Source organism: Hippocampus bargibanti, linkage group LG07 (assembly GCF_051943395.1).
Source record: "Hippocampus bargibanti isolate YZ-2025 linkage group LG07, ASM5194339v1, whole genome shotgun sequence".
NCBI classification, from domain to species: domain Eukaryota; kingdom Metazoa; phylum Chordata; class Actinopteri; order Syngnathiformes; family Syngnathidae; genus Hippocampus; species Hippocampus bargibanti.
In genome coordinates, this window is record NC_142740.1 from 14,327,464 (window position 1) to 14,352,201 (window position 24,738).

A 24,738-nucleotide genomic window follows, 5' to 3' on the forward strand; every position below is an offset into this window, starting at 1 on the left:
ACGCAGTGGGAAATGATAGACTATGAAATACTGCAATCGCAATAATATCAGTCGCAATGATGAACCCATCAATGAAAATGAGAGAGGCTGTGGGGTTTTGCATGATTACCGGAATGTGACAGAGGGGACATCATTTCGATTCGCCTCTTGATGACTGTGTAGGTGCGTAAAAAAATAAAATAAAAAATCAACAAAACAACTCACGGTTTGCCTCCAGATGAGCCAGGCAGAGAAGTCGACAGGCCTTGAGCCCTCAGGTGAGACCGGGAGTCATAAGCCACCTGGTGGGTGGGTAGCAGGATAAAAAAAAATAATAATAATAATCAAAATAAATAAATAAATAAATAAATCACAAAAAACATAAAACACACACCACAAACAAAATATATAAAAAAATAAAAACACACAAAAAATGGAAAAACAAAAAAACAAAACATTGAACTACAGCACAGGTGCCAAATCTGGCCCGCCACATCATTCTATTCGGGCCAGGAAAACAAAACAAGCTTGTCAAGTGTGATGATGCTTGCCAAAATTTCAAATTGTCCCATGTAAACCACAATAACTCATTCTTTTTTACTTCAAATGTGAAGACAAGATACTCATTAACTCATGCAATGCCACAATTCACAAGTTTATTCAGGAATGGACAATCTGACATAGAGCGCCGTTCCCGAATTTGTTGGGTTTTGTTTTTTTCTTGTTTGGGTGCCGATAAAATGTTGGCCGTGGCCTATGAAAATGTTTTTAGTTTCCATCAGGGGGCAGCATTTCCCTTTTTTCCAGGTTAGCGCCCTGTTCCAGCTTCAGCTGTTGTTAAAGCACTGATTGCAGATGGCTCGCCGATAAATCTAAATACATATCGCTTTCTTTCTGTTCATTTTCTCTTGGTGCTGCAGTTGGCGGAAAGCGCAATTTTGATTGGATCACACTGACCTAGGTCGCAACAGGTAAACGCCCCTTTAAATGAGCCCGACGAGTAAAAAAAAAAAAAAAAAGACGAGTACACTTCAGCTTGAATGCACCGGAGGATTCGCCTTTGTGGAAAGAAAAGCTTCTGATGCTAATTTGCAATGAAACAATACCGTCAATGAAACAGTCGAACGTCAGTGACATTTTAACAAGCCCATGCTAACGTTAGCATCAATATACTTCTGTGAGAAGTATGTTGCAGATAGCAAGTGTGGAAGCTATTGAGCCGTGTGCAGGTAAGCTAGCAGTCACTTCGCCTTTGGACCCGGCAAGTTAAATTTCATTCTAATCGTTTGGCTGGATTTTTACCAATCATGAGGAACGGAAAACTATTCATGTTAACGGTGAGTACTATCACAGTTATTTAAAATAATACATTCTGACATTTTGTTGAAAAGTGGCCCCGCGTGCGTCTGTGTGCGTGTGTGTGCGTGTGCGTTCGTGTGTTGTGGCTCTCACTGAAAAACATTTCAAAATATTTGTCTTTTATGGCACTCTTAGTCGAAAAGGTTCCTGACCTCTGCACTATATAAACCAATATGTATTGTATTTTGGACAGCCACTCTTATTTCAAGCTCATATAACTCCAGACACATATAATTTAGGAATTAACACATTTTTTTCGAATGAAAGAATAAAGTCCAAGGTTTCTAACACTGTATTGAATGTTGATGTAGTTCTAAACCTCAATATTCTGTGGGTCTTGGAATTCGAGTGACAATGACAAAAACCCTGGCAATGGAGCGGACACAGTTTTGCACATCGTCTGGCAGTCCCTGAGTTAATTTGTTGTGTGCTCTATATGTAATATGTGGAGGGGATTAAACATTCTAATGGCTTCCTCAAATTCATAACGGCCTCCAAGAGGAAACCGGAACTAAAATGTGGCCTGAGGCAAAACCTGACTTTGACGCCCTTGAATTAGAGTGCTTGTCTGTGACTGTAAAGTTTCCTTGAGAGCTTTGAAAGGCGCTTATAGGACAACCGACGTCTCCGGGCAAAGTTGTGTCCATAATTTGTAAAATGGCTTCAAATGACTTCTACTGGGCGTATTTTAATAAGATTCCACCGCATATAGCTATATTTTACATTTTAAGACTCGCTCTTAACATTCAGGAAGTCTTGTCGAGTCCTCACGTGACGTCAGAAAAGGACCGCCTCCTGACCGTAAAAAAGACGCATTGTAGTGTCTTTCCATCACGTCAATGTATTTTGCTGTACTGTTTTTTTGAAACCCTTGTGTTACATCCAAAAGCCGCCAGCAGAGGGAGTCAAGCTCCATGGAAGGAATAAATCAGCAATCAACGGGCTGATTCATTCCTCACAGCTCGGTGGCCATTTTATTGCCTCTTTTTGGGTGAGACATTCCCCCCGATCGTTTGCCTCAAAATGACACGGAATAAATTATTTCATCCATTGCAAACATTTATGCTTTCCTCTTCAGAATTATTTGAATCATATTCATAACTGGATGTGTAACAAGAAAGCATATTATCCGAATCTGAAGCCATTGTTTTGATTCTCCAGCAATGCAAGACGTCTTGGCGTGACGTCACGAACTGGGGGCGGGACTTTCTGAAAATGCCCAATTCGCAGCTCAATTTTTTTGCAGATTTTGGACACTGTCATTTTTATTGGTGTTTTGCATTTGAATAAAAATATCATACTGCATGTTTTGGGTATTTTAGATGCTATAAAACGTTTTTCTGGTGTCAGTTAAAAAACAAAAAAGTGACATCGGTTGTCCTTTAAAATGAAGTGTATTATTATTATTATTATTATTATTATTATTATTACAATTGTGTAGAAAGATCCGTTATGTTTTTGTCAGAGACATAATTATAGTTGTAACATTCTGTCATAGAGATGAGAATATAAAAACAACAAGAAACCCTACTCTACTTTTAAGAATTTAACATCACATATTCAAATTCTAAATGAAAAGAAAAATGATCTGTCTCACCATGGGACTTCGGGCGTAAGCACTGGCCGCTGCGCTGATTTGGGGCGAGAGAGTCAGAGCCCCGCCGAAGCCCCCAGGACTGGCCAGTTCGCCGTTGAGCCCTGCGTGGGACACCACGCCAAAATGAGCCGGGTAGGAACCTGGGGGCACAGATATGGGGCTGCGCAGTGCTGGCAAAGGGAGGAGGAGAAGGGGGAGAAAAGAGGAGAGGAAAAATGAGGGAAGACAACAAACGACACAAGCACGGTGACAGCGGGGCCGATAAGGACGCAAAATGCCTGTTTGTTTTTTAAACAGAAAACATCATACACTGGAAATGTCATTTTTGATAATGCCCTTAAAATTAACCGGACTTCCTCAACACCAATGACTACGTTCCTGTGAAGCGAGATTTTGCATATTAGTCAAAATAACCAGAAAACAAAAGACCTTGAATAAGCAAGGGTTCAATATATTCATTTTTAATTATGTCAAATGTGTAAAAAAAATAAGAATAAGTGGACTGCAGGTAGTCTCATTGAGGATTTTAATATTATTGAATATATTTTGTTTGGGATGATATATTTTTAATTTCATTTATAAAAGATCCAAGAAACCGAAAAAGGGATTGACGCAAACAAAGTAACTGTCAGCAGTCCTTTTTTCACCCCAGTGCAAAGGGATTTTTTGCACACAAAAAAAAGACACAAAAATAAAATAATAAAACAATAAAATCATACAATCATATAGTAATCCAATAATCCAATAATAAAATAATTGAAGGGCAGCACAAACCCACAAAACAAGTAATCGATAACATCTCAAAAAATAATTCAAACAAAATAATAATATTATTGACATATTGACTTTGTTCTGCCGACAATTCCAAATTCACAAGACATAATAAGACCTACTCACACTGTTGTATCGAGCACCCAGCGTAAGTACAACTCAAACATACCGTCCGTCCTCTACCACCATATTATTATTTATTGAGTTGCACAAAAAAAAACACCCAATTCAAGCTGCAATTAAAAATTCAAGGAAGTCTCACCAAGTGGATCTGCAGCAGATGCGGCTTTGCTGACCAGGCGTAGGCAGGAAGTGCTGGGACCGGGCGCTCCGGGTGTTCCCGGAGTGAGGGCCTCGCGGTGAGATGGGGACGGGGTACCCGACTTGGATAAAGGCGACTGGGACTTATCCCTCTGTGGAGGTCAAAATATCATGTTAGTGTCACCGATTTGCTGACGTTACAAGAAAATGTAATCTGGTCGATTCCTTTGGGTAAGGATTTCATTCAGCGCTTTGGTTGTTTTGAATATTTAAGTGTCACAAGAGTGTGGTTTTATTTTGACTTATTAAATGTTTGGGTCACGGTCAGGATGTCGTTTCTTGCCTGTGTAGGGTCCTTTGCCTTCCCCGGAGTGGGACTACATGGGTTCGGGGTATGGGGGGCCTCTGTAGGGCCCGAAGATCCCGGTAGCTCTTTCTTTGAGGCGGGTCCCCGGTCCAAACCGTTCCCACGGGGAGAATGAGGCAGATTGCCTCCAGGGGAGTTGGGCTCCTGAATCAGAACAGTAGAAAGATTGAATTACGGATACAAACAAATATTTAATGGACAACCGATGTCATTTTTTTGTTTTTTAACTGACACCCGAAAAACGTTCTATAGCATCTAAAATACCCAAAACACGCAGTATGATATTTTTAGTCAAATGCAAAACACCAATAAAAATGACTTGTCCAAAATCTGCAAAAAAATTGAGCTGCGAATTGGGCATTTTCAGAAAGTCCCGCCCCCAGTTCGTGACGTGACGCCAAGACGTCTTGCATTGCTGGAGAATCAAAACAATGGCTTCTGATTCGGAGAATATGCTTTCTTGTTACACATCCAGTTATGAATATGATTCAAATCGTTCTGAAGAGGAAAGCATACATGTTTGCAATCGATTAATGAATTTATTCTACAATGTGTCCTTTTTTTTTCGGTCAGGGGCGTTCCTTCAGTGACATCACGTACGGACTCGTCACCAACTAAAAAACAAGACTGGAATATTCATCGCGAGTCTTAAAACGTAAAATATAGCTATATGCGGTGTAATCTTTGTAAAATACGCTCAGTAGAAGTTATTTGAAACCATTTTACAAATTATGGACACAACATGTCCGGAGACGTCGGTTGTCCTTTAACCTTATTGTACACAAATAATAATAATCTACATCAACATTTGTTTTTATTTCGAGTGTTTTTTATGATACTTTTGGCATGAACATGGTGGACCATCGGGCTCGATTTCAATACCTACATTAAAAATGTGAAAACCAGTTTCGAAAAAGCAAATAAATAAACAAATAAAAGTTGATAAATAAACAAATGGATAAACAAATAAAAAACACACAGACAAATGATGAACAAGCACAAATAAATAATAAAGTATATAAGTAAACCGATCAGCTAATACATTAATGGATAAACAAATAAATAAAAAATAAATGATAGATATAGATCAATCGACGATAGATCAATAGACGGATGGATCGATGGACGGACGGACTAACAGACAGACAGACAACTATGAGCGGCCTGTTCGTCGAGTGGTTAGCATGTTGGCTACACAGTGCAGAGGTCACGAGTTCAAGTCCCTGTGTGGAGTTTGTATGTTTTCCCCGGGCCCACGTGGGTTTTCTCCGGGTCCTCCGGTTTCCTCCCATGTTCCAAAACTATTCATGGCAGGCTGATTGATTACTCTAAATTGTCCTGAGGTATGAGTGTGAGTGCGGATGGTTGTTTGCTCTGCGATTGGCTGATAACCTATTCAGGGTGTCCCCTGCCTAGTGCCCGAAGACGGATGGGATAGGCTCCAGCACCCCCCGCGACCCTAATGAGGATTAAGCAGTACGGATAATGGAATGGATGAAATCAATAAATCAATAAAGTACAAGTTAACACCACAATGACAAAACTCAGATTTTAGGTGACAGTATATATCATCCTCGTGTCTACATGAGATGATGATGATGATGATGATGATGGCTATTCCAGGAAGCGTTCATCATTTTAGTTGAAAATCCTACTGGTTCCTGTAGACCGCCTCGTACTTGACTTAGCACTTCTCACCGGGTCAGCAATTACGTTGCGCACGCACACACCCACAGCGCAGAGCAGAGACTTCCACTCCCTGTTATTACGCACAATTGTCTGCTTCCGTGCCGGATGCCGACAAGGGAGCACTTGCGCTTCATTGAGTCAAATAAAAAAGAAGAACAAACCAGAAAAAAACATTTTGCTCACTCGAGTATGTGTTTTAAGGATTATTTGGATGACACAGATTGTTATGACAAAGGGGGGAAAGCAAGAAAAGATGCAGATGACCAAAAGATGAGGGAATGGGGCAAAAGGGTCACGGAGGGGGGGGGGGTGATTTTATGTCTGTGGAGTGAAATTTGCCACATTTGCACGCACGATGCATGCGCGTGTGTGTGTGTGTGTGTGTGTGTGTGTGTGTGTGTGTGTGTGTGTGTGCGTGTGCGTTTTTAATAAAATAACTTTTCACTCAAGTCACAAGGAGGTATCACTTCATGGTGCCTCGCCAACAAAGGAGACCCAAATTTGGTAACGGTGCTGATGCTGTGCACTTGTACTCGTCATTATGAAATGTTCCGACACCATGTTTTTGTCACGGTTTGCGAGGTGGTGATGGCGGGTTCGGATCCCAAAAAGCAGGCAGGAGGGAGCAGGAGGTTGTTTGACAAATTGTATTAAAATAAAGGTCAGCAGTAACAAAATGTAAAACATCAAAATGATCTGAATGGAAAAAATACAAAGTAGCAAAAGAAAACCAAGTGTAAAAGTCCGCCAAGGTTAAACAAACACGTACACGATGCATGCAGCAAACAAGCAGCAAACAAACAATGAATCGGCCAACCATCGGATCCCGCAGGTACATCGGACCCGTCTCATTTCCACCCTGTGCCTGGCAATGCTACGTCCACGTTAGCGCAAGCATCGTCGCGTTTGAATTGCGTCACTCGACGAGCCGCAACGTCCACGTAAACGTCCGGCCGAGACCTCCTTCCAGGTGGCCGTCCAGGGTGACACTGGGTGACTGGCATTGCACGCCCACGTCCAGCCACGCTGTCGTCGTGCATGACGAATTGAGTCTCATCCACGACGAGCCGTGCAACGTCCGCGTCAACGTCAGTCCGAGACCCCACTCACCGCTGGATCCCGGAGCGGCTCTGGACTGGTCTCGTTCCCCCGGAGCCGGGCAGTTCACGCCCACGTCGGCGTCCGGCCGAGACCTGGTCCCATACGGCCGTACGGGGTGCCATTCTGCGCCTGGCAGTTCGACGTCCACGCAGAGCCATGCGCCGTCGCGTGAACGTGCGAGAGGGATCGCACTCACGCCCACGACGATTCGTGCCGCGTCTTCGTCCACCCCAGGCCGAGTCCCGTTCCCATCAGGCCGCCGCCCGTCGTGTGCTGGAGAGGCAGCGGTTGCCCTCTCCACCGACCGTTCCCTGGCGAGTGGAACTTTTGGGAGACTGTTGGGACTTCTGGAAGCAGCCCCTTGAAGGGGGGGTACTGTCATGATCTGGTTGGCGACCAACGGGGGGCGCTGTCGGCCCCGCCTGCACCTGCACAGGTGCTGGTCGTCCCGATCAGATTGGCGACCAGCGGGTAGCGACGTCAGCCCTGCCGGCAGCCTCGCAGGTGCTGGTCGTTATAATCAATGACACTTAAAAGGACACCTGGCACGATCATCCGGTGCCGATTCATTGTTTGTTTGCTGCTTGGTTGCAGCATGCATTGTGTACGTGTTTGTTTAACCTTGGCGGACTTTTACACTTGGTTTTCTTTTGCTACTTTGTATTTTTTCCATTCAGATCATTTTGATGTTTTACATTTTGTTACTGCTGACCTTTATTTTCATACAATTTGTCAAACAACCTCCTGCTCCCTCCTGCCTGCTTTTTGGGATCCGAACCCGCCATCACCACCTCGCAAAACGTGACAGTTTTTATTCAAATGTAAGAACTTGCACTTTGATCTACGGGGGGAAAAAGTACGTAATTGGTAAAGTCCTCGTTCATATGATTATAAGAAATAATATAACACAGACATGCATGTATTTTAACTCATTCACTGCCATTCACAAATTTATTAGAGAATTGAAAATATGACATAGAGCGCCATTCCCGAATTTGTTTGGGTTTTGTTTTTTTTTCATGCTTGGGTGCCGATAAAGCACTGGCGTCTGGCCAGTGCTTTATCCGGCAATGTTTTTTCCTTCCACAAGGAGACTGCATTTCCCCTTTTTCCCATGTGAGCGCTTTGTTCCAGCTTCAGCTGTTGTTCACCAATATGTATTTATTGCATTGTATTTTGGACAGTCGCCCTCATTTCAAGCTCATCTGACTCCAAACCCATGTAATTTAGGAATTAACTTTTTTTTTTTTGATGAAAGAATAAAGTCTAAGGTTTCTTGCGCTACATTGAAAGTGGATGTAGGCCCAAAACTCAATATTCTGCCGGTCCTGGAATTCGAGTGACAATGACAAAAAAAATAATAATATGGCATTGCAGTGGAAAGCAGTAAAAAGTTAGAATTCTGCTGCAGTGTTTATATGGGGGAAGAGGAAGCACCATTTGGTGAAGAAATACAAAGAAAAAAAAAAATAAGGGTTAAGACTAATCCGGGAGCAAAAATTGCTTCTTCAATTGAACTTTTTTTAGCTTTGCCATTTTAAGCTAATTAGAGACACATATTTTTTCCCCTCCCCAAAAAATTGTTGTGTTTTATCTATTTATTTTATACATTTGTAAGTCTCCCGAAAGGGTGACTTAGAAAGAGGAAATGGTAGTCATTTCAAAAGGAATCCTGGCGTGCACATAAAAAAGGGATGAAGAATAGCACGTATGTGGTCCACAAGGCAAACACTGGCCTTGTTGATAACAGCCTTACAGAGGAGCTCCCAAGGAAAATGCACCGGGACGCTCAATGTGCAGTACGCACACGCACACGCACACACACAAACGCACACACGCGCACACACACACACGCGCGCACACACGCACACACGCACACACACACACACACACACACACACACACACACACACACACACACACACACACACACACACACACACACACACACACACACACACACACACACACACACACACACACGCAAACGCAAAGCCGAGATGATCACGTAAAAGATCAAATATGAAGCTAGCATTCAAATAAACACTTTTTTTCACAAAGAATCGCACTTGTAATTTCACGGAACAACAAATGTCATTTGCGCCACATGAAGCCATGATGGAATTAATTAGCAGCGTCAGAAATCTATTCCCGTTATGAAAAAAAAAAACACCAATCAGGATAAATGAGGAATACAACTGATGAATTCAATTACAGCCTAAGCAAGCTTATTTGTCATGCCATCACCAAATATTTCCAGAATTATTGTTAGGTCTGCTCGAACAAAGTCAGGCGAGCGCTAAGTGCTGTTTTTTTTAACTCATTCACTGCCAGACAATGCGCAAAAATGAGTTCACGCCAGTGCCAAGGTTTTTGTCATTGTCATTCGAATTCCAGGACCCACAGAAGATTGACTTTTAGGACATTCAATGCAGTGCAGCGTAACAAACCTTTGACTCTCTTCATTCATCAGAAACAAAAGAGTTAATATCCATATTACATGGGTCTGGAGTCATCTGAGCTTGAAACGAGGGCATCTGTCCAAAATACAATGCAATACATACATATTGGTTTATATAGGGCTTTATCACCATTTTCTAAAAATGCTTTTTTGAATGTTGCTGTGCCGATGAACATTTTGTGTTTGGGAGCCTTTTACTGAGCATCTTCATCTTTATTAAGTTCATAGAGTTGCTTGTTCTGTAGCCACAAGGGGACATAAGCCAGTTTCGTCTTGGGCCGGTCCCAAGCCCGGATAAATACAGAGGGTTGTGTCAAGAAGGGCATCCGACCTAAAAGCTTGGCCAAAACAAACATCCGAATCAAACCTCTGAAGATGGAGGACACCAATTTGCTGTGGCGACCCCTTGAAGGGAAAAGCCAAAAGGAAAAGAAGAAGATCGGGCTTTAACAACAGCTGAAGCTGGAACAAAGCGCATGGAAAAAACATGGGGGAAAAAATGGAAGAAAATGGAAATGCTGCCCCCTCGTGGAAGGGAAAAACATTGCCAAAAGGTCTGGCCAGTGCTTTATTGGCACTCCAGCAAGAAAAACCAAAACCCGAACAAATTCGGGAATGTCGCTCTACATTATACAGTAAAGTCTCGTTATATCGATATCGGTTATATCGATAGTACTGCTTATTACGATACTATTTCTATGAACGCAAGGAGAAAAATTACATGCCGCAGGATCGGATATATCAATAGTCCGGTTATATCAATATTTTTTCCGACTCCCAAGAATATCGATATAGCGAGACTTTACTGTATTTTCAATTCCCCAAATGAATTTGTGAATGGCAGTGTACAAGTTAATAAAATGACTATTTTTCTTCTTCAAGGTGTAAAATGCATGGCTTGGCTCACTAAAATTTGGTAAATAAAGAGACATGTAACTAACCTCATTGGATACATCAACGACCAGATTGTCCTCGCTTTTGTCTCCGTCGCTGTCCTGCAAGCAAAAAACAAAAAACAAGAACCAATATTTGCTATTAGTTTTCCCTATAGACACACAAGAGACTTCTACGTTAACAGAAAGCTCTACACCAGGGGTGTCCAAAGTCGGTCCTCGAGGGCCGCCGTCCTGCCTGTTTTTCAGCTCTCCCAGGAGCAACGCACCTGATTCAAATCATCAGGACCATTTTGATGCTGCTTCAGAGCTGGCTGATGAGCTGATCATTTGAATCAGGTGTGTTGCTCCTGGGAGAGCTGGAAAACAGGCAGGACAGCGGCCCTCGAGGACCGACTTTGGACACCCCTGCTCTACACACACAGACGCACACATACACACACACACACACACACACACACACACACACACACACACACACACACACACACACACGCGCACACACACACACACAAACACACGCACGCACACACACGCACGCATTCCGATCGATAATGTCAATATCTCTGTCCACACTTTGCTTGTCTCTATTGTCAGTCCACCACTCGGTCACGGAGAAACTGTGCACCAAACATCTGCTGTCACACAAGCACTCTATCGATTGCGCGCACACACAAGTTTCTCTTTCTCCACTAGCCCCCCATTTTTTTACGTTTTGGTCTACTTTCCAAAAGACATCTTCTTCTCTCTCTCTTTCCGTTTCTGTCCTTATTTTCTGGGGCGAGAATGATGGCACTTAGTTACCATGGCAACACAGCTTTGATACCATCGAGGGGCCTGAGAGTCCTCATTGCCATCGGCGACGAGTGACATCATCATCTCATCATCATCTCATCATCATCAATGCAAGGGTGAATTCTGCAGCCAGGAAAATAAATACGTACATATGAGTGCGGCGCGAGGGCTTCTTTGTCGTCGCAGCGTCTCCTCTTGGCCTCCGCTCCCCCCTGAGAGGAGGCGTAGCCGCCCGATGGCCCCTGACGCTCTTCCGGGGGCTGGCTGTCTGTTGACGACTCAGACTTGCTCTGGAGTGGGAGATAACGAGATGAAATGGAAGGTGCTTGTCCAAAATCAGTTCAAACCTAACAAGTCCTTGGCCTTTTTTTCCCTTTTTTAATAATAATAATACATTTAATTTATAAGTGCCTTTCAAAACTCTCAAGGTCACTTTTCAGTCACAGGATAGGTTTTCTGTGTGTGAGCAGCAGCGGCCACACGCGGCAGCGTTCACTCAACACAGAAGTAACTCAAATAAATGGAAAGCTAGCTAGCTAATAGATAACTAATGGATAGAGAATAGATAGCAAGCTAGATAGCCAGCTAGCCAGCCGGCCAGATAGCTAATAGATAGCAAAAAGATCGCAAAGAGATAGCTTTTTGGAGTCCCTTCAAGTTGTGCGGCCGGCCTTTACAAGTCAAATCTTGTGTGAAATACGACTCTCAGGATGAGGCCGTTGAGTCCACGCAGGCATATTTACAATATAGAGCACTCAGAAGAGCCGATCAAAGCGTCGGGTTGTTTGGGCTGCCAGGGTTCATTCAGTGAGAGGGTCTGGGGGAGGGGTTCTATCTCTGTCCCCCTCCACCCCCTGTGAAGATATGCATCACAGTAAAGGAAGCTCACCGGGAGGACAGGAAGGAGGAGAGGAGGAAAAATACAATGGAGCGCGACTGTCCTCCATGTTGAACTCCAATGTTAATTGATCTCATTCTCGGTTTCCTGAGCGGTCACCACGGTGTATTTAGCATTGAACTTATGCTCAGAGTTAGATTGCAGCTGTTTCAAGGAGAGCTGAAGGCTTTCCTGTTTTGACATAAAATGATGTACAGTATAAAATATTTAGTTTTGCTCTTCTTTGCCCAACATCAACTTTTGAGGGATTTTACAAACTGATAAACACACCATTGCAAGCACGACATGATTTTTAACCAAATCCATAAAAGGAACATTGCGGCAGAAACATTGTGTGTGTGTGTGTGTGTGTGTGTGTATGTGTGCGTGTATGTGTGTGTGTGTGTGTGTGTGTATGTGTGTGTGTACATGTGTGTGTATGCGTGTGTGCGTGTGTGTGTATGTATGTGTGTATGTATGTATGTATGTATTTGTGTATTTCTATTTATCAGAATCAGAATCAGAATCAGAATCAGAATACCTTTATTCGTCCCACAATGGGGAAATTTGCAATTTATTGATTTTGTCATGATCTGGTTGGCGACCAACGGGGGGCGCTGTCGGCCCCGCCTGCACCTGCACAGGTGCTGGTCGTCCCGATCAGATTGGCGAACAGCGGGTAGCGACGTCAGCCCTGTCGGCAGCCTCGCAGGTGCTGGTCGTTATAATCAATGACACTTAAAATGACACCTGGCACGATCATCCAGGGCCGATTCACTGTTTGTTTGCTGCTTGGTTGCAGCATGCATTGTGTACGGGTTTGTTTAACCTTGGCGGACTTTTACACTTGGTTTTCTGTTGCTACTTTGTATTTTTTCCATTCAGATCATTTTGATGTTTTACATTTTGTTCCTGCTGACTTTATTTTAATACAATTTGTCAAACAACCTCCTGCTCCCTCCTGCCTGCTTTTTGGGATCCGAACCCGCCATCACCACCTCGCAAAACCGTGACAGAATGAATCGGCCCACCATCGGATCCCGCAGGTACATCGGACCCGTCTCATTTCCACCCTGTGCCTGGCAATGCTACGTCCACGTTAGCGAAAGCCTCGTCGCGTTTGAATCGCGTCACTCGACGAGCCGCAACGTCCACGTAAACGTCCGGCCGAGACCTCCTTCCAGGTGGCCGTCCAGGGTGACCCTGGGTGACTGGCATTGCACGCCCACGTCCAGCCACGCTGTCGTCGTGCATGACGAATTGAGTCTCATCCACGACGAGCCGTGCAACGTCCGAGTCAATGTCAGTCCGAGACCCCACTCACCGCTGGATCCCGGAGCGGCTCTGGACTGGTCTCGTTCCCCCGGAGCCGGGCAGTTCACGCCCACGTCGGCGTCCGGCCGAGACCTGGTCCCATACGGCCGTACGGGGTGCCATTCTGCGCCTGGCAGTTCGACGTCCACGCAGAGCCATGCGCCGTCGCGTGAACGTGCGAGAGGGATCGCACTCACGCCCACGACGATCCGTGCCGCGTCTTCGTCCACCCCAGGCCGAGTCCCGTTCCCATCAGGCCGCCGCCCGTCGTATGCTGGAGAGGCAGCGGTTGCCCTCTCCACCGACCGTTCCCTGGCGAGTGGACCTTTTTGGGAGACTGTTGGGACTTCTGGAAGCAGCCCCTTGAAGGGGGGGTACTGTCATGATCTGGTTGGCGACCAACGGGGGGCGCTGTCGGCCCCGCCTGCACCTGCACAGGTGCTGGTCGTCCCGATCAGATTGGCGAACAGCGGGTAGCGACGTCAGCCCTGTCGGCAGCCTCGCAGGTGCTGGTCGTTATAATCAATGACACTTAAAATGACACCTGGCACGATCATCCAGGGCCGATTCACTGTTTGTTTGCTGCTTGGTTGCAGCATGCATTGTGTACGGGTTTGTTTAACCTTGGCGGACTTTTACACTTGGTTTTCTGTTGCTACTTTGTATTTTTTCCATTCAGATCATTTTGATGTTTTACATTTTGTTCCTGCTGACTTTATTTTAATACAATTTGTCAAACAACCTCCTGCTCCCTCCTGCCTGCTTTTTGGGATCCGAACCCGCCATCACCACCTCGCAAAACCGTGACAGATTTATCTATTTAAATTTGCAATTTATTGATTTATCTATTTATTTATGTATTTATTTATCCATTTATAGCTATGTATTTATTTGTTTAATTTATTTATGTATTTAGGTGTTTATTTATTTATTTATTTTACTTTGACTAATTTTTGATACCCAAGCACGGGATGGTGGCAGCAAACACAAGTGAAAAAACGATGCACATATACCCGCATAGACAAAACAATAGTACAATACTTGTAGGCATATATTCTTTATCCTCTAAAAATGATCGATATTATTGAACGGAAAGTCACTTAACAGAAGTTGGGACACTTTCATTTTTCTATCTGCATGATTGGTATATACTGCCTCCTTGTGGCCAAGTCACATAAAACCAAAAGATTGTGCTATGAATTAAAAATGTACTGTATTAGCTGTATTGTTTTGCTTTGTTTGAATGCGGCTGTGCCGATGACCATTTTGTGTTTGGGAGCTTTTTACTGAGCATCTTCATCTTTATTAAGTTCATAGAGTCACTTGTTCGATAGCCACAAGGGGACACAAGCCAGTGCCTTATTGTGCCAGTGCCAAGCCTGGATAAATACAGAGGGTTGTGTCAGGAAGGGCATCCGACAAAAGCTTGGCCAAAACAAATGTGTGAATCAAATCTCTGAAGATGGAGGACACTGATTCGCTGTGGCGACCAATGAAGGGAAAAGCCGTAAGGAAAAGAAGAATCTGTTTAATTCTTTACATTCTACTGAAGTATTCTGTTGCTATATGTAGTGTAAATTATAATGCAGTGATTCATTTCTCCCTTCTCATCCCTGTCATGCATCCTGTAATTTGATAACACGATAAAGTGTCCACTGTAGTTACCGCTGTCCCCTAAAGGGTTAAAACTAAAATAAAATGTATGTTGTGCATTGGGTCAGCGTCGTCGATGTGCGGAAGCAATGAACAGCTGTTGCAACACACACTTTGCTGTGCTTGTGTATTTCACTTCCTTTCTCAATCACACACACACACACACTACTTACCCGGCTGGGTGCTCCCTCTGGGATTGGGCGGAGGGACAGCATGAAAAGAAGAGAGAAAAAAAGTAAGAAAAGACGGATGAGGAGAAAAAAAAGCTTGACGTCAGAGCTGATGTTGGCAACAGCAGTCAGCCAAGGTTATGACAGCTCCTCTCGTTAAAAACAACAACAACAAAAAAACGGGCGTGCTATCTCCAGTCCATCTGAGCGCATAACATTCGCATAAATGTAATCTGCAAAATACAGAATGAACGCAAACGGTTCTCTTTCGCCTGCTTTTTTTTCTCCCAATACATGTTTCCAACCCTGCCATTATTCATGAGTCTCTTGGCGCTGTGCCTGAAACAGATAAGCCGCGCTGGGGAGGTGAAGCAAAGTTCACACGTACAAGCTTCTGTCCGCGCAGTGCCAGCAATCTATAATAGTTCAAATGAGGTCCGCATGGCAGCCATTGCACGCTCTTCTTCAATTTCTATCTTTGAAATTTGAAGTCTAACTTTATATAAAGCGATGACAATGAAAGGTTGTGTACTTAAAACTACCGCAGAGGTTTGCCCTTGGAATGCTCATTCAGGCTAACAAACAATACCAAACTTTAAAGGACAACCGAGGCCCGCGGACAAGTTGTGTCCATAATTTGTAAAATCGCTTCAAATGATTTCTACCGAGCGTATTTTACAAAGATTCCACCGCATATAGTAGCTATATTTTACATTTTAAGTCTTGTTTTTGAGTTGTTGACGAGTCCTCACGTCACGTCACTGAAGGAACGCCCCTGACTGAGAAAGGACACATATCAGCAGTCCTTTCGTCACGTCAATGCATTTTGCGGTACTTTGTTTGGTCTGAAAACTTTGTGTTGATCCGTGTTGATGGCGAAATTAGAAGGAAAACACATAAATAACGCGATGGTGAGTCGTTGTGTGTTACACCAAACAACTATTTGATATTCGCTGACAAAAATGCCAAGGAGAAAAATCAGCCGGTTTCCACGGAGCTTTGTTGCCATCTTCTGCCTCTTTTTAGTGCTACATTTCCCCGCAATGTTGCCTCAAAATGATACGGAATAAATTCTTTAATCAATTGCAAATATGTATGCTTTCCTCTTCAGAACTATTTGAATCATATTCATAACTGGATGAGTAACAAGAAAGCATCTTCTCCGAATCTGAAGCCATTGTTTTGATTCTCGAGCAAGGCAAGACGTCTTGGCGTGACACCACGAACAAGGGGGCGGGACCTTCTGAAACTGGCCACTTCCAGGTTCAATTTTTTGCAGTTTCAGCACACTTTAAGTCATTTTTATTGATGTTTTGCATTTGACTAAAAATATCAGCCTGCGTGTTTTGGGTATTTTAGATGCTATAAAACGTTTTTCTGATGTCAGTTAGGAAACAAAAAAGCGACGTCGGTTGTCCTTTAAAGATGGCTATTGAATAGCATTGGTGTTGTTACATCTGAATACAAAATGTGGAGCAACACCTGTAGACAGATAATATAAAATATTCGCAGGTGTACATTCTGTATCCTCCGCAAAGAACAGCGAACATAATTGTGTCCCACTGAGTCGCTGTGGCTTTCCCTGTTTTCAAACTGCCCCCAGGCGGCCAAGATGCACGCCGCAGAAGAATTGAATTGAAACTTGCCAGTTCATATTTATACTGTAGCATATAAAGACCATCGCATGCATACTGTACTGCTTCAATACCTCTGAGATGTTCCGGGTCAAGGTGATTGCGCTCGTCCTTGGCAGCGAGGTGGGCAGACACCCCTAAGGCCCCCGTCAGCGCCAGAAGCCCAGAGCCCCCCGCGCCCAAAGACAAGCCGGATGGGTGCGGCGTGAGGGGGATACCCGGGGCGTGATGTGACAGGTGCTGGAGCTGCTGCTGCTGCGGCCACAGGGGAAAGAGAAGGGGGATTGGGGTGGGGGGGGGGTTGGATAAGGGCGGCGGGTAGATTATTAGGAAGGAAGAAAACAAGGTGGTCACAATGAAGTGAGAGAGAGAGAGAGAGAGAGAGAGAGAGAGGAAATCATAAAGAAGTGAAGTTGATAGGATTGTGGACAGATTAGGGGATTACGAGGTCGACACGGCGGATAAAAAGTCGAGACGGAAAAGTCGGAAATTGAATCATCAGCAAACATGAGAAGAGGAGGAAATAGCCATCACACACGGCGAGATTTGACAATAGAAGATCAGAAAACAATTAACGTGTTGAGAATATAATAGCCAATGGCAGAAAAGGGTGGGGTAGGTAATAAGGCGATTGCTGGTGTAGGGATGGGAAACATTAAAGTCATGTAAAAATGATAGAAGAGATCAGGAAAAACAAAAACAACAATGATCCTTGCAAAACACTCACAAGGGGAAAAATGAGGAATTTATTCCTGATTTTCCTGTAAAAACATTGTCTTCTTAATTTTACATACCAAAGAGGAGAATTTAAATGAAAAAAAAAATAAGTACAACTGTATCACATGAAAAACCAATCCCATCTCTGCTCTCAAATACTATCAGAATCATCATCATCTTTATTGCCAAGTGTGTAAAACACACAAGGAATTTGTTTCCGGTAGAACACGCTGCACTAGTATCATCATCAAAAAAGGCACTATACAGTTCAATTTGGGTTACTGTTTAAAGAGTTAATGGCTTTGGGGAAGAAGCTGTCTGCTGGATTTGGTGCGCATGGATCGGTAATGGCCGTGTCCACTGAAACAACGTACCGTACCATCTCCAACCACCAATGAAATATTGATTGATTGATTCATTCATTGATTCATTTATTCATTTATTCTCCGATTCGCCTCTCCTCACGAGGATGGTGGGGGTTGCTACCCCAGCCATCTTTGGGCAATAGGTGGGGGACATATTTGCAACAATTTGCTTAATTTGGTATTTCCGGGCTATTTTGTGCAACTAATAAGTTAACTGCATGAGCACCAACAAGAGTTGGTATGAAGTGAATACAGTTCAAGTTTTTCTTTTTTTTTTCCTTGGCCTATATTAAACCTGACACATTTAGACTCTGAGCGTGGTGTCACGTGAATGGCAAACACCATTATGTGCTGTTACGCTCGTCTTCCTTGAATCAACAAAAAGCCATGAATAATTTACGTTTCCTTATAACCGTCATGGGAAAAATGAATAGTGAAAGAAAAAAAACAGGAACATGTGGAGATTAGGTAAAAAAAATGTGAATAAGGTTTGCCACTTCCATTTTTAAATGAGCATTAGCAGCTAACTTAGCATAGAGGCAAAATTACATCAGGACAAAAAGCTCATCCACTGAAACATTCTCCATCTAAGCATGATGTGTGGAAAATGGAGCAGAAATGGTTAGAAAACCACACGCATCAAAATATCTTGACTCTGAACCCCCAAAAAATTCAATAACTAAGTCCAATTCAAAACATCCTCAGTTGTTATTGTGTTTGCGTGTGGAGGTGACTCACCCCGATGATGGCATTGAGTTCAGCCATGGTGACCTGCTTGGCCCGTTCCACTGCTTGCACCACTTGTTGCTGGTGCTGCACACACACATGCAAACACACAATGTCACATTTGACCAGATTGATGTATTTTTAATTATGTTGCCACATTTCCTTATCAGGGAATTGCCCAGGAACTAGAAACCTTTGACAGTTTTTATAAAAAAAAATGGTAGCTTTTTACTTTCAGTCTCCTCAACATTTTATGAACAAGCGACTTTCATTCTGACAGGTGTGCTACATTTGAGTTTCGTTTTTTTGAAGACGGAACACTTGAGTGACGATTGACTGCTGTGTTAGTTTATAATGCTACATGGCTAGGCTACTCATAAGTGAAGCTAGCCGCATACTGGAACCAGGTTCTTCCACTCGTTTTCATCAGTCGAATGTTGACCATTAATTTTGTTATTTGAACTGTCGATGAGCTTCATGGCAAAATAAAAGATGTAACAGTCAATAAAAATGCCATGTTGGAGCATATGAGCATTCGCTACATAAACCAAGGGTGTCAAACTCATTTTCCCTTCGAGGGCCGTTATGAATTTGGGGAGGCCATTAGAATGTTTAATCCATATATGACCGATAGAGCACACAACAAATTAATGAATATCTACTTTATTTGAATTTAAAGTGACAAATAATGACTCCGGGTATGAAGTGACAAGCAGCATACCAGGGGTCGGGAACCTATGGCTCGCGAGCCATACATGGCTCTTTTGATGATTGCATTTGGCTCGCGGATAAAACTAAATACATACTCTGGCCTTTTCGCTGTCCATTTCCTATTTGGTCTGCAGTTGGCTGAAAGCTCAATTTTGATTGGATGATGCTGACCTAAGGTTATGTTCATGTCAAAACAGGTAAATGTCCCCTTTTAAAAATGATGACGAGTATCGTATACTTCAGGTTGAATGGACGGAAGGATTCACCTTTGTGGATAGAAAAGGTTCTGTCGTGGTTGTAATTTGCAATGAAGCAATACCATCAATGAAACAGTCCCATGCTAACGTTAGCATCAGTATACTTCCGCAAGAGACACCAGAAAGCAAGCGTGCAAGCTAATGAGCAGTGTGCAGGCTAGCTCGCATCATTGATCTCCGATCATTTGGCTGGATTTTTACCAATCATGAGGAACGGAAAAGCATTCATATTAAAGAGACAGGCAGACGACAGTGAGAGTTTCAACTTTGATAGTTCAAAGGCAGAGTGTAGACTGCAAGGTTAAAATATCCCACCACTCAGGCTCCACAAACAACCCGCACAAGCCATCTTTACACTTGATGCAAAAAGCTATCAACCCAGCTAAACAGAACACAATTGATGAGGAACTAGATAAAATTATCACAGAGAAAGCACCTACACGGGATCATTCCTCAAGATGGTGAAAGAAGAAAGTTACGTTCCTCATCAAGTGTTTAATGCTGCTGAAACTGCCCACTTCATTCCATCAAGCCATCAACGACCATCACAAAGGTAAATAAAATGACATTATTACAGTTTATTTCTTTAATTATAATACCATGGCACATTTATTATACATAAAATAAGGTATATTTTGTGTCATTTTTAGGCTTAGAAAATTAGAAAGAAAATTGTTTTATGGGGACCTGGGAATGGATTTTTCCCATAAATGGTTTCCTATGGGAAATAAATTTTTGGGATACACACTCACTTTTATGGCTCTCTTAGACAAAAAGGTTCCCGACCCCTGAGCTATACCAATGAATTACAGTAAAGTCTCGTTATATCGATATTTTCGGGAGTTAGAAAAAATGTCGATATAACCGTACTGTCAATATATCCGTCCTGCGCCGAACTGCATTAACAAAAGCCGCCAAAAGAGGGCATCCAAGCGCCATATAAGAAACGGAGCTGGCCATGAGCTCGCCATTTTGTGCCTCTTTTTTTGGGGGGGTGAGAGATGTTCCCCCAATGTTGCCTCAAAATGGCACATATGATTCTTTAATCGATTGCAAACATGTATGCTTTCCTCTTCAGAACTACGGTGTATTTGAATCATATTCATAACTGGATGTGTAACAAGAAAGCATATTATCCGAATCTGAAGCCATTGTTTGGATTCACAAGCAATGCAAGACGTCTTGGAGTGAAGTCATTTTTATTGGCGTTTTGCATTTGAATAAAAAGTGACATCGGTTGTCCTTTAATACACAGTATGGAATATATGGTAATTTTCAAAATCATCACGCTTCAGCAGACAAAACAAGAAACATTGTTGCAAAAAACCATTGCATTCATATACAGTACAGTGGGCATGTACATAACACAACAGGGAAACTGCAACGCTTACATCTTACTGTATTATGTATGCAATTTAAAAAAGTCATCAATCTTCTTCTGCTTTTTACCTTTTAACACAAACACTTCAATCTCGTCTGCTACACACGAGCTAGCGTCTGAAAATGAAAATGGCTCTGCTACACGGGAGCTGGTCACTTAACAAACTCACGTGACCAAGTCACGTGACCAAGTCGACCAATGGCGCGACCAATGGCGCGACCGATGGCGTGTATCGATATATACATAGCAAAATGGCCGGCGGGAGATGAAAAAGAGCACCGTAGTAACCGGATTATCGTAAAAAATCGTACTAAACTGAACTAATTATACATAAAAAGACTAGAAATGTGCACGGGAAATGAAAATAGTGTCATAATAAGCAGTATTATCAATATAAACGATATCGATATAATGAGACTTTACTGTATATACAGTACTTGTATTGTTTTAGAATGATACTTAACTCCATTTACAACTTCATAAAGCAAAGTGTTGCGTGTCTGTTGCCGAAATGCATGCTGGTGGTCCTCGCTATTTAATATATTTTTTTATTTCCTTCCAAATGTCATTAAATCCAACTGAAAATTGTCACTGCATCTCAATTATCAGTTAAGTACATCAATAAATGTACACCAAGGTAGCTGCGGGCATAAATGCTCCAAAGTGTACAAGGCTCTAACGCAGCATGTTTATCCAATCTCCCAATGTAATAAGTCACACACATGCACACACACACACACACACACACACACACGGTGTCAATATTGATCAAACTGACAGAGCCGTGACCTCCCTGTCTGCAGGATGCACATTCATCAGTGCATACTCACACCAGGACCCCCCGAAAAAAACACGTCTGCAGATTTGTATTCCGAGCACGCACATACGCATAACACACACGCATAACACACACGCACACACACTTTCACCCCACATTGTTTGCGGCGTCACACATGCCTCAAGCAGATTGCTAAATGCCAGAGCTTTTTTTCTTTTTTTACCATAACAAGGCTAATTTGTGACAAAATCCACTCACGATGGCAAGGTTCTGGTGCCCCCTTTTGGTTGTAAAGTGCAAAATTAGATGAAAAGTTCTGTCTGTTGATTGAAAAGTCCAAGTCAGACTACAAACTCACAGATGTTTTCACCGAGAACCATGTGCTGATGTTTCAGGCATGTCGCGGCACCCAAAAAGGCGATTCATTGGTCAGAAGCGTAATAGGTTAAAGACAGCAATTCCAAGAGAGCCTTTGTCACTGGCTGGTGCCATCCTGTTGACTTCCAAATTGTGTGAAGTGATTGATGTGGGATCTGCATTTGTTTAGAAATAGTTCCAAAAGAAGTGGCCAATAGTGATCACCCCTGTGAATTGCTTTGATTTTCTACCATTGTTGTGGAGTGTTGTGCGGGGTATGTTGTGTATGAGGGTTGTCAAACAAAATCTTTTTAACTCTCAGCTGCAGTCAATTGTACTCGAATGGCTAATTAATGCGACATTCCATTGATGAAAAAAAAAAAATGAAAGTACGGATTAAGTGTGGAGAAGAAAATCAATCATCGGTTCAAACATGTGCATCCAATTTTCATTTTTACGAAAATATTTGAAGATGTGTATACTCCTGTTCAAATGTTTTCCATCATCACACAAGTCTTTCAACGTTTCGGGATCACTTTAACTTCCCCCCCACCATTGTTATTTATTTATTTATTTATTTATTTATTTATTTATTTATTTATTTATTTATTTATCCGATTATTTATTTATTTGTTTATTCGTTTGTGTATTTATTTATTATTTATATATTTTAATGTTACTTTTATTACACCCCCCCCCCCAAAAAAAAAATGCTTGTATGGTACTATATGTTCTTAAATAGCTACCTAAGTAGAGATGAGCTAGCAGGAGTAAGGAATTTATACTTTGACAAAAATTTGCCAATATTGTGATAGTGATACTTTAAGGTAAAACCAACACAGAAAATTGTGCTCTGAAAAATGGAAGCACTTCCTTTTTTTAAAACGCCCTTTTGAGCACCCTGGAACCTGATAACTCAATAAGCCATCCACTGTAATATGAAAGGGTTAAGATTGTCGTTCTGATTAATTAAATGCTATCATCATAGGAGAAAAAATAATCTTCAAAAAGAATTAAAGATAGCCAGCTGTGCACATTGTATAATAATTCCAATCTGGAAAAGGAACAATTTGAATAAATTCAAAGGCCAAATTCAAGATGACATTAATGCTTATGATCAGTGCATGTAAACTTCTGACCTAAACTGCATACACTTGCAATCTGCCCAAAAAACAACAAGGGCGCAGAGTTCACATTTTCACTCTGTATAATTTGTCGAAAAGGACAGTTTTTTTTGTTTCCTTAGGAAGTAAAACCTAAGAGAAGTGGAATCCGTCTCTGATTACACTGTGGCTTTGAGACCGTTGCCAGGCACCTGTAGTTTTGGACGTCACTCATCTCCAGAGATCGCTTAGTGGGTGGACCGCGTTCTGAACTTGCGGTCTGAATATGATCCCAATCGTTTTTCAGGGCCAAGAATACAACTAAAGTTTTCCCAACGCCGTGAATCTCAGCGGGTAAAGTGTTATTCCTTTCTCACTAAAAGGCAGGAGAAGGAGATGTTTTCCTTGTAGTTATTATAACGTTCCCTCGGCTCGGATTGCCAAGAGCATTCAAAGTTAATATCAGGAAACAAGAGCGAGGCGGTACACTGTGGATGTCATTCTCGTGTTGTCCAAGATTGCAGATCTGCTCTAATTGCACAGAAGCATGTGAAGAAGCCACAGCTCAAGTGGAAAAGGCTTTTCATGTTCCAAGTGCAAAAACGCGGGAAGTGAGTAGGGGATCCATCACTATCGACGAGTGCTGGTCTTCAGCCTAAATCCTTACAAAGCCTCCCACATAGCAAACTGTATGAACTTGAAGAAGGCCAAGGAAAAGAACAAGTTGGAAAATGTAGAGGTGCATTTAGAAGCGAGGACTAAAGATTGGTCCGCGTCATACTTGACCTCTGTCCAAGCTTCTCTCAGCCGTTGTTTGAGAAAGAGAAATATTTAACTCGCTTGTCAGTTGCTATTAGAACGTCAACTGGCTACATATTTTGTGGTGACAGAATGACAGAAGGACAAAATGTTGATCTGTGTCAAGAAAAATTTTAATTGATGAACAAATTTAAGAAGAAATAAATCTTGATTTGTTGTATTCCCACTCACATGCCACCATATAGTGTACACATTCAGGCTGCTACATGTGGTCAAATAAGGCTGTTTTCAGCAGCATCTGGCTCAGTGTCACATTACATTACTGTGGTGTCTTTGAACATAAATATCATCATTAAAGGACAACCGACGTCACTTTTTTGTTTTTTAACTGACATCAGAAAAACGTTTTATAGCATCTAAAATACCCAAATCACGCAGTATGATATTTTTAGTCAAAGTGTCCAAAATCTGCAAAAAAATTGAGCTGCGAATTGGGCATTTTCAGAAAGTCCCCCCCGCAGTTCGTGACATCACGCCAAGACGTCTTGTATTGCTGGAGAATCCAAACAATGGCTTCAGATTCGGAAAAGATGCTTTCTTGTTACTCATCCAGTTATGAATATGATTCAAATAGTTCTGAAGAGGACAGCATACATTTTTTGC

At 42.5% G+C, this 24,738-nt stretch overlaps 1 protein-coding gene across 1 annotated transcript in view; it reads right to left on the bottom strand.

Annotated features, from left to right (window-relative positions):
• tle2b (TLE family member 2, transcriptional corepressor b) overlaps nt 1–24,738 on the bottom strand; it is an 87,227-nt gene that overhangs the window by 6,048 nt on the left and 56,441 nt on the right. Inside the window, exons 6-14 of the mRNA XM_089000432.1 lie at nt 18,742–18,816; nt 16,996–17,176; nt 15,291–15,307; nt 11,423–11,563; nt 10,527–10,580; nt 4,311–4,478; nt 3,969–4,119; nt 2,936–3,105; nt 205–281 (exon numbers count right to left, since the gene is read on the bottom strand). Coding sequence (XP_088856558.1) covers nt 205–281; nt 2,936–3,105; nt 3,969–4,119; nt 4,311–4,478; nt 10,527–10,580; nt 11,423–11,563; nt 15,291–15,307; nt 16,996–17,176; nt 18,742–18,816 — 1,034 coding nt within the window. The remainder of the gene's footprint in view (nt 1–204; nt 282–2,935; nt 3,106–3,968; nt 4,120–4,310; nt 4,479–10,526; nt 10,581–11,422; nt 11,564–15,290; nt 15,308–16,995; nt 17,177–18,741; nt 18,817–24,738) is intronic.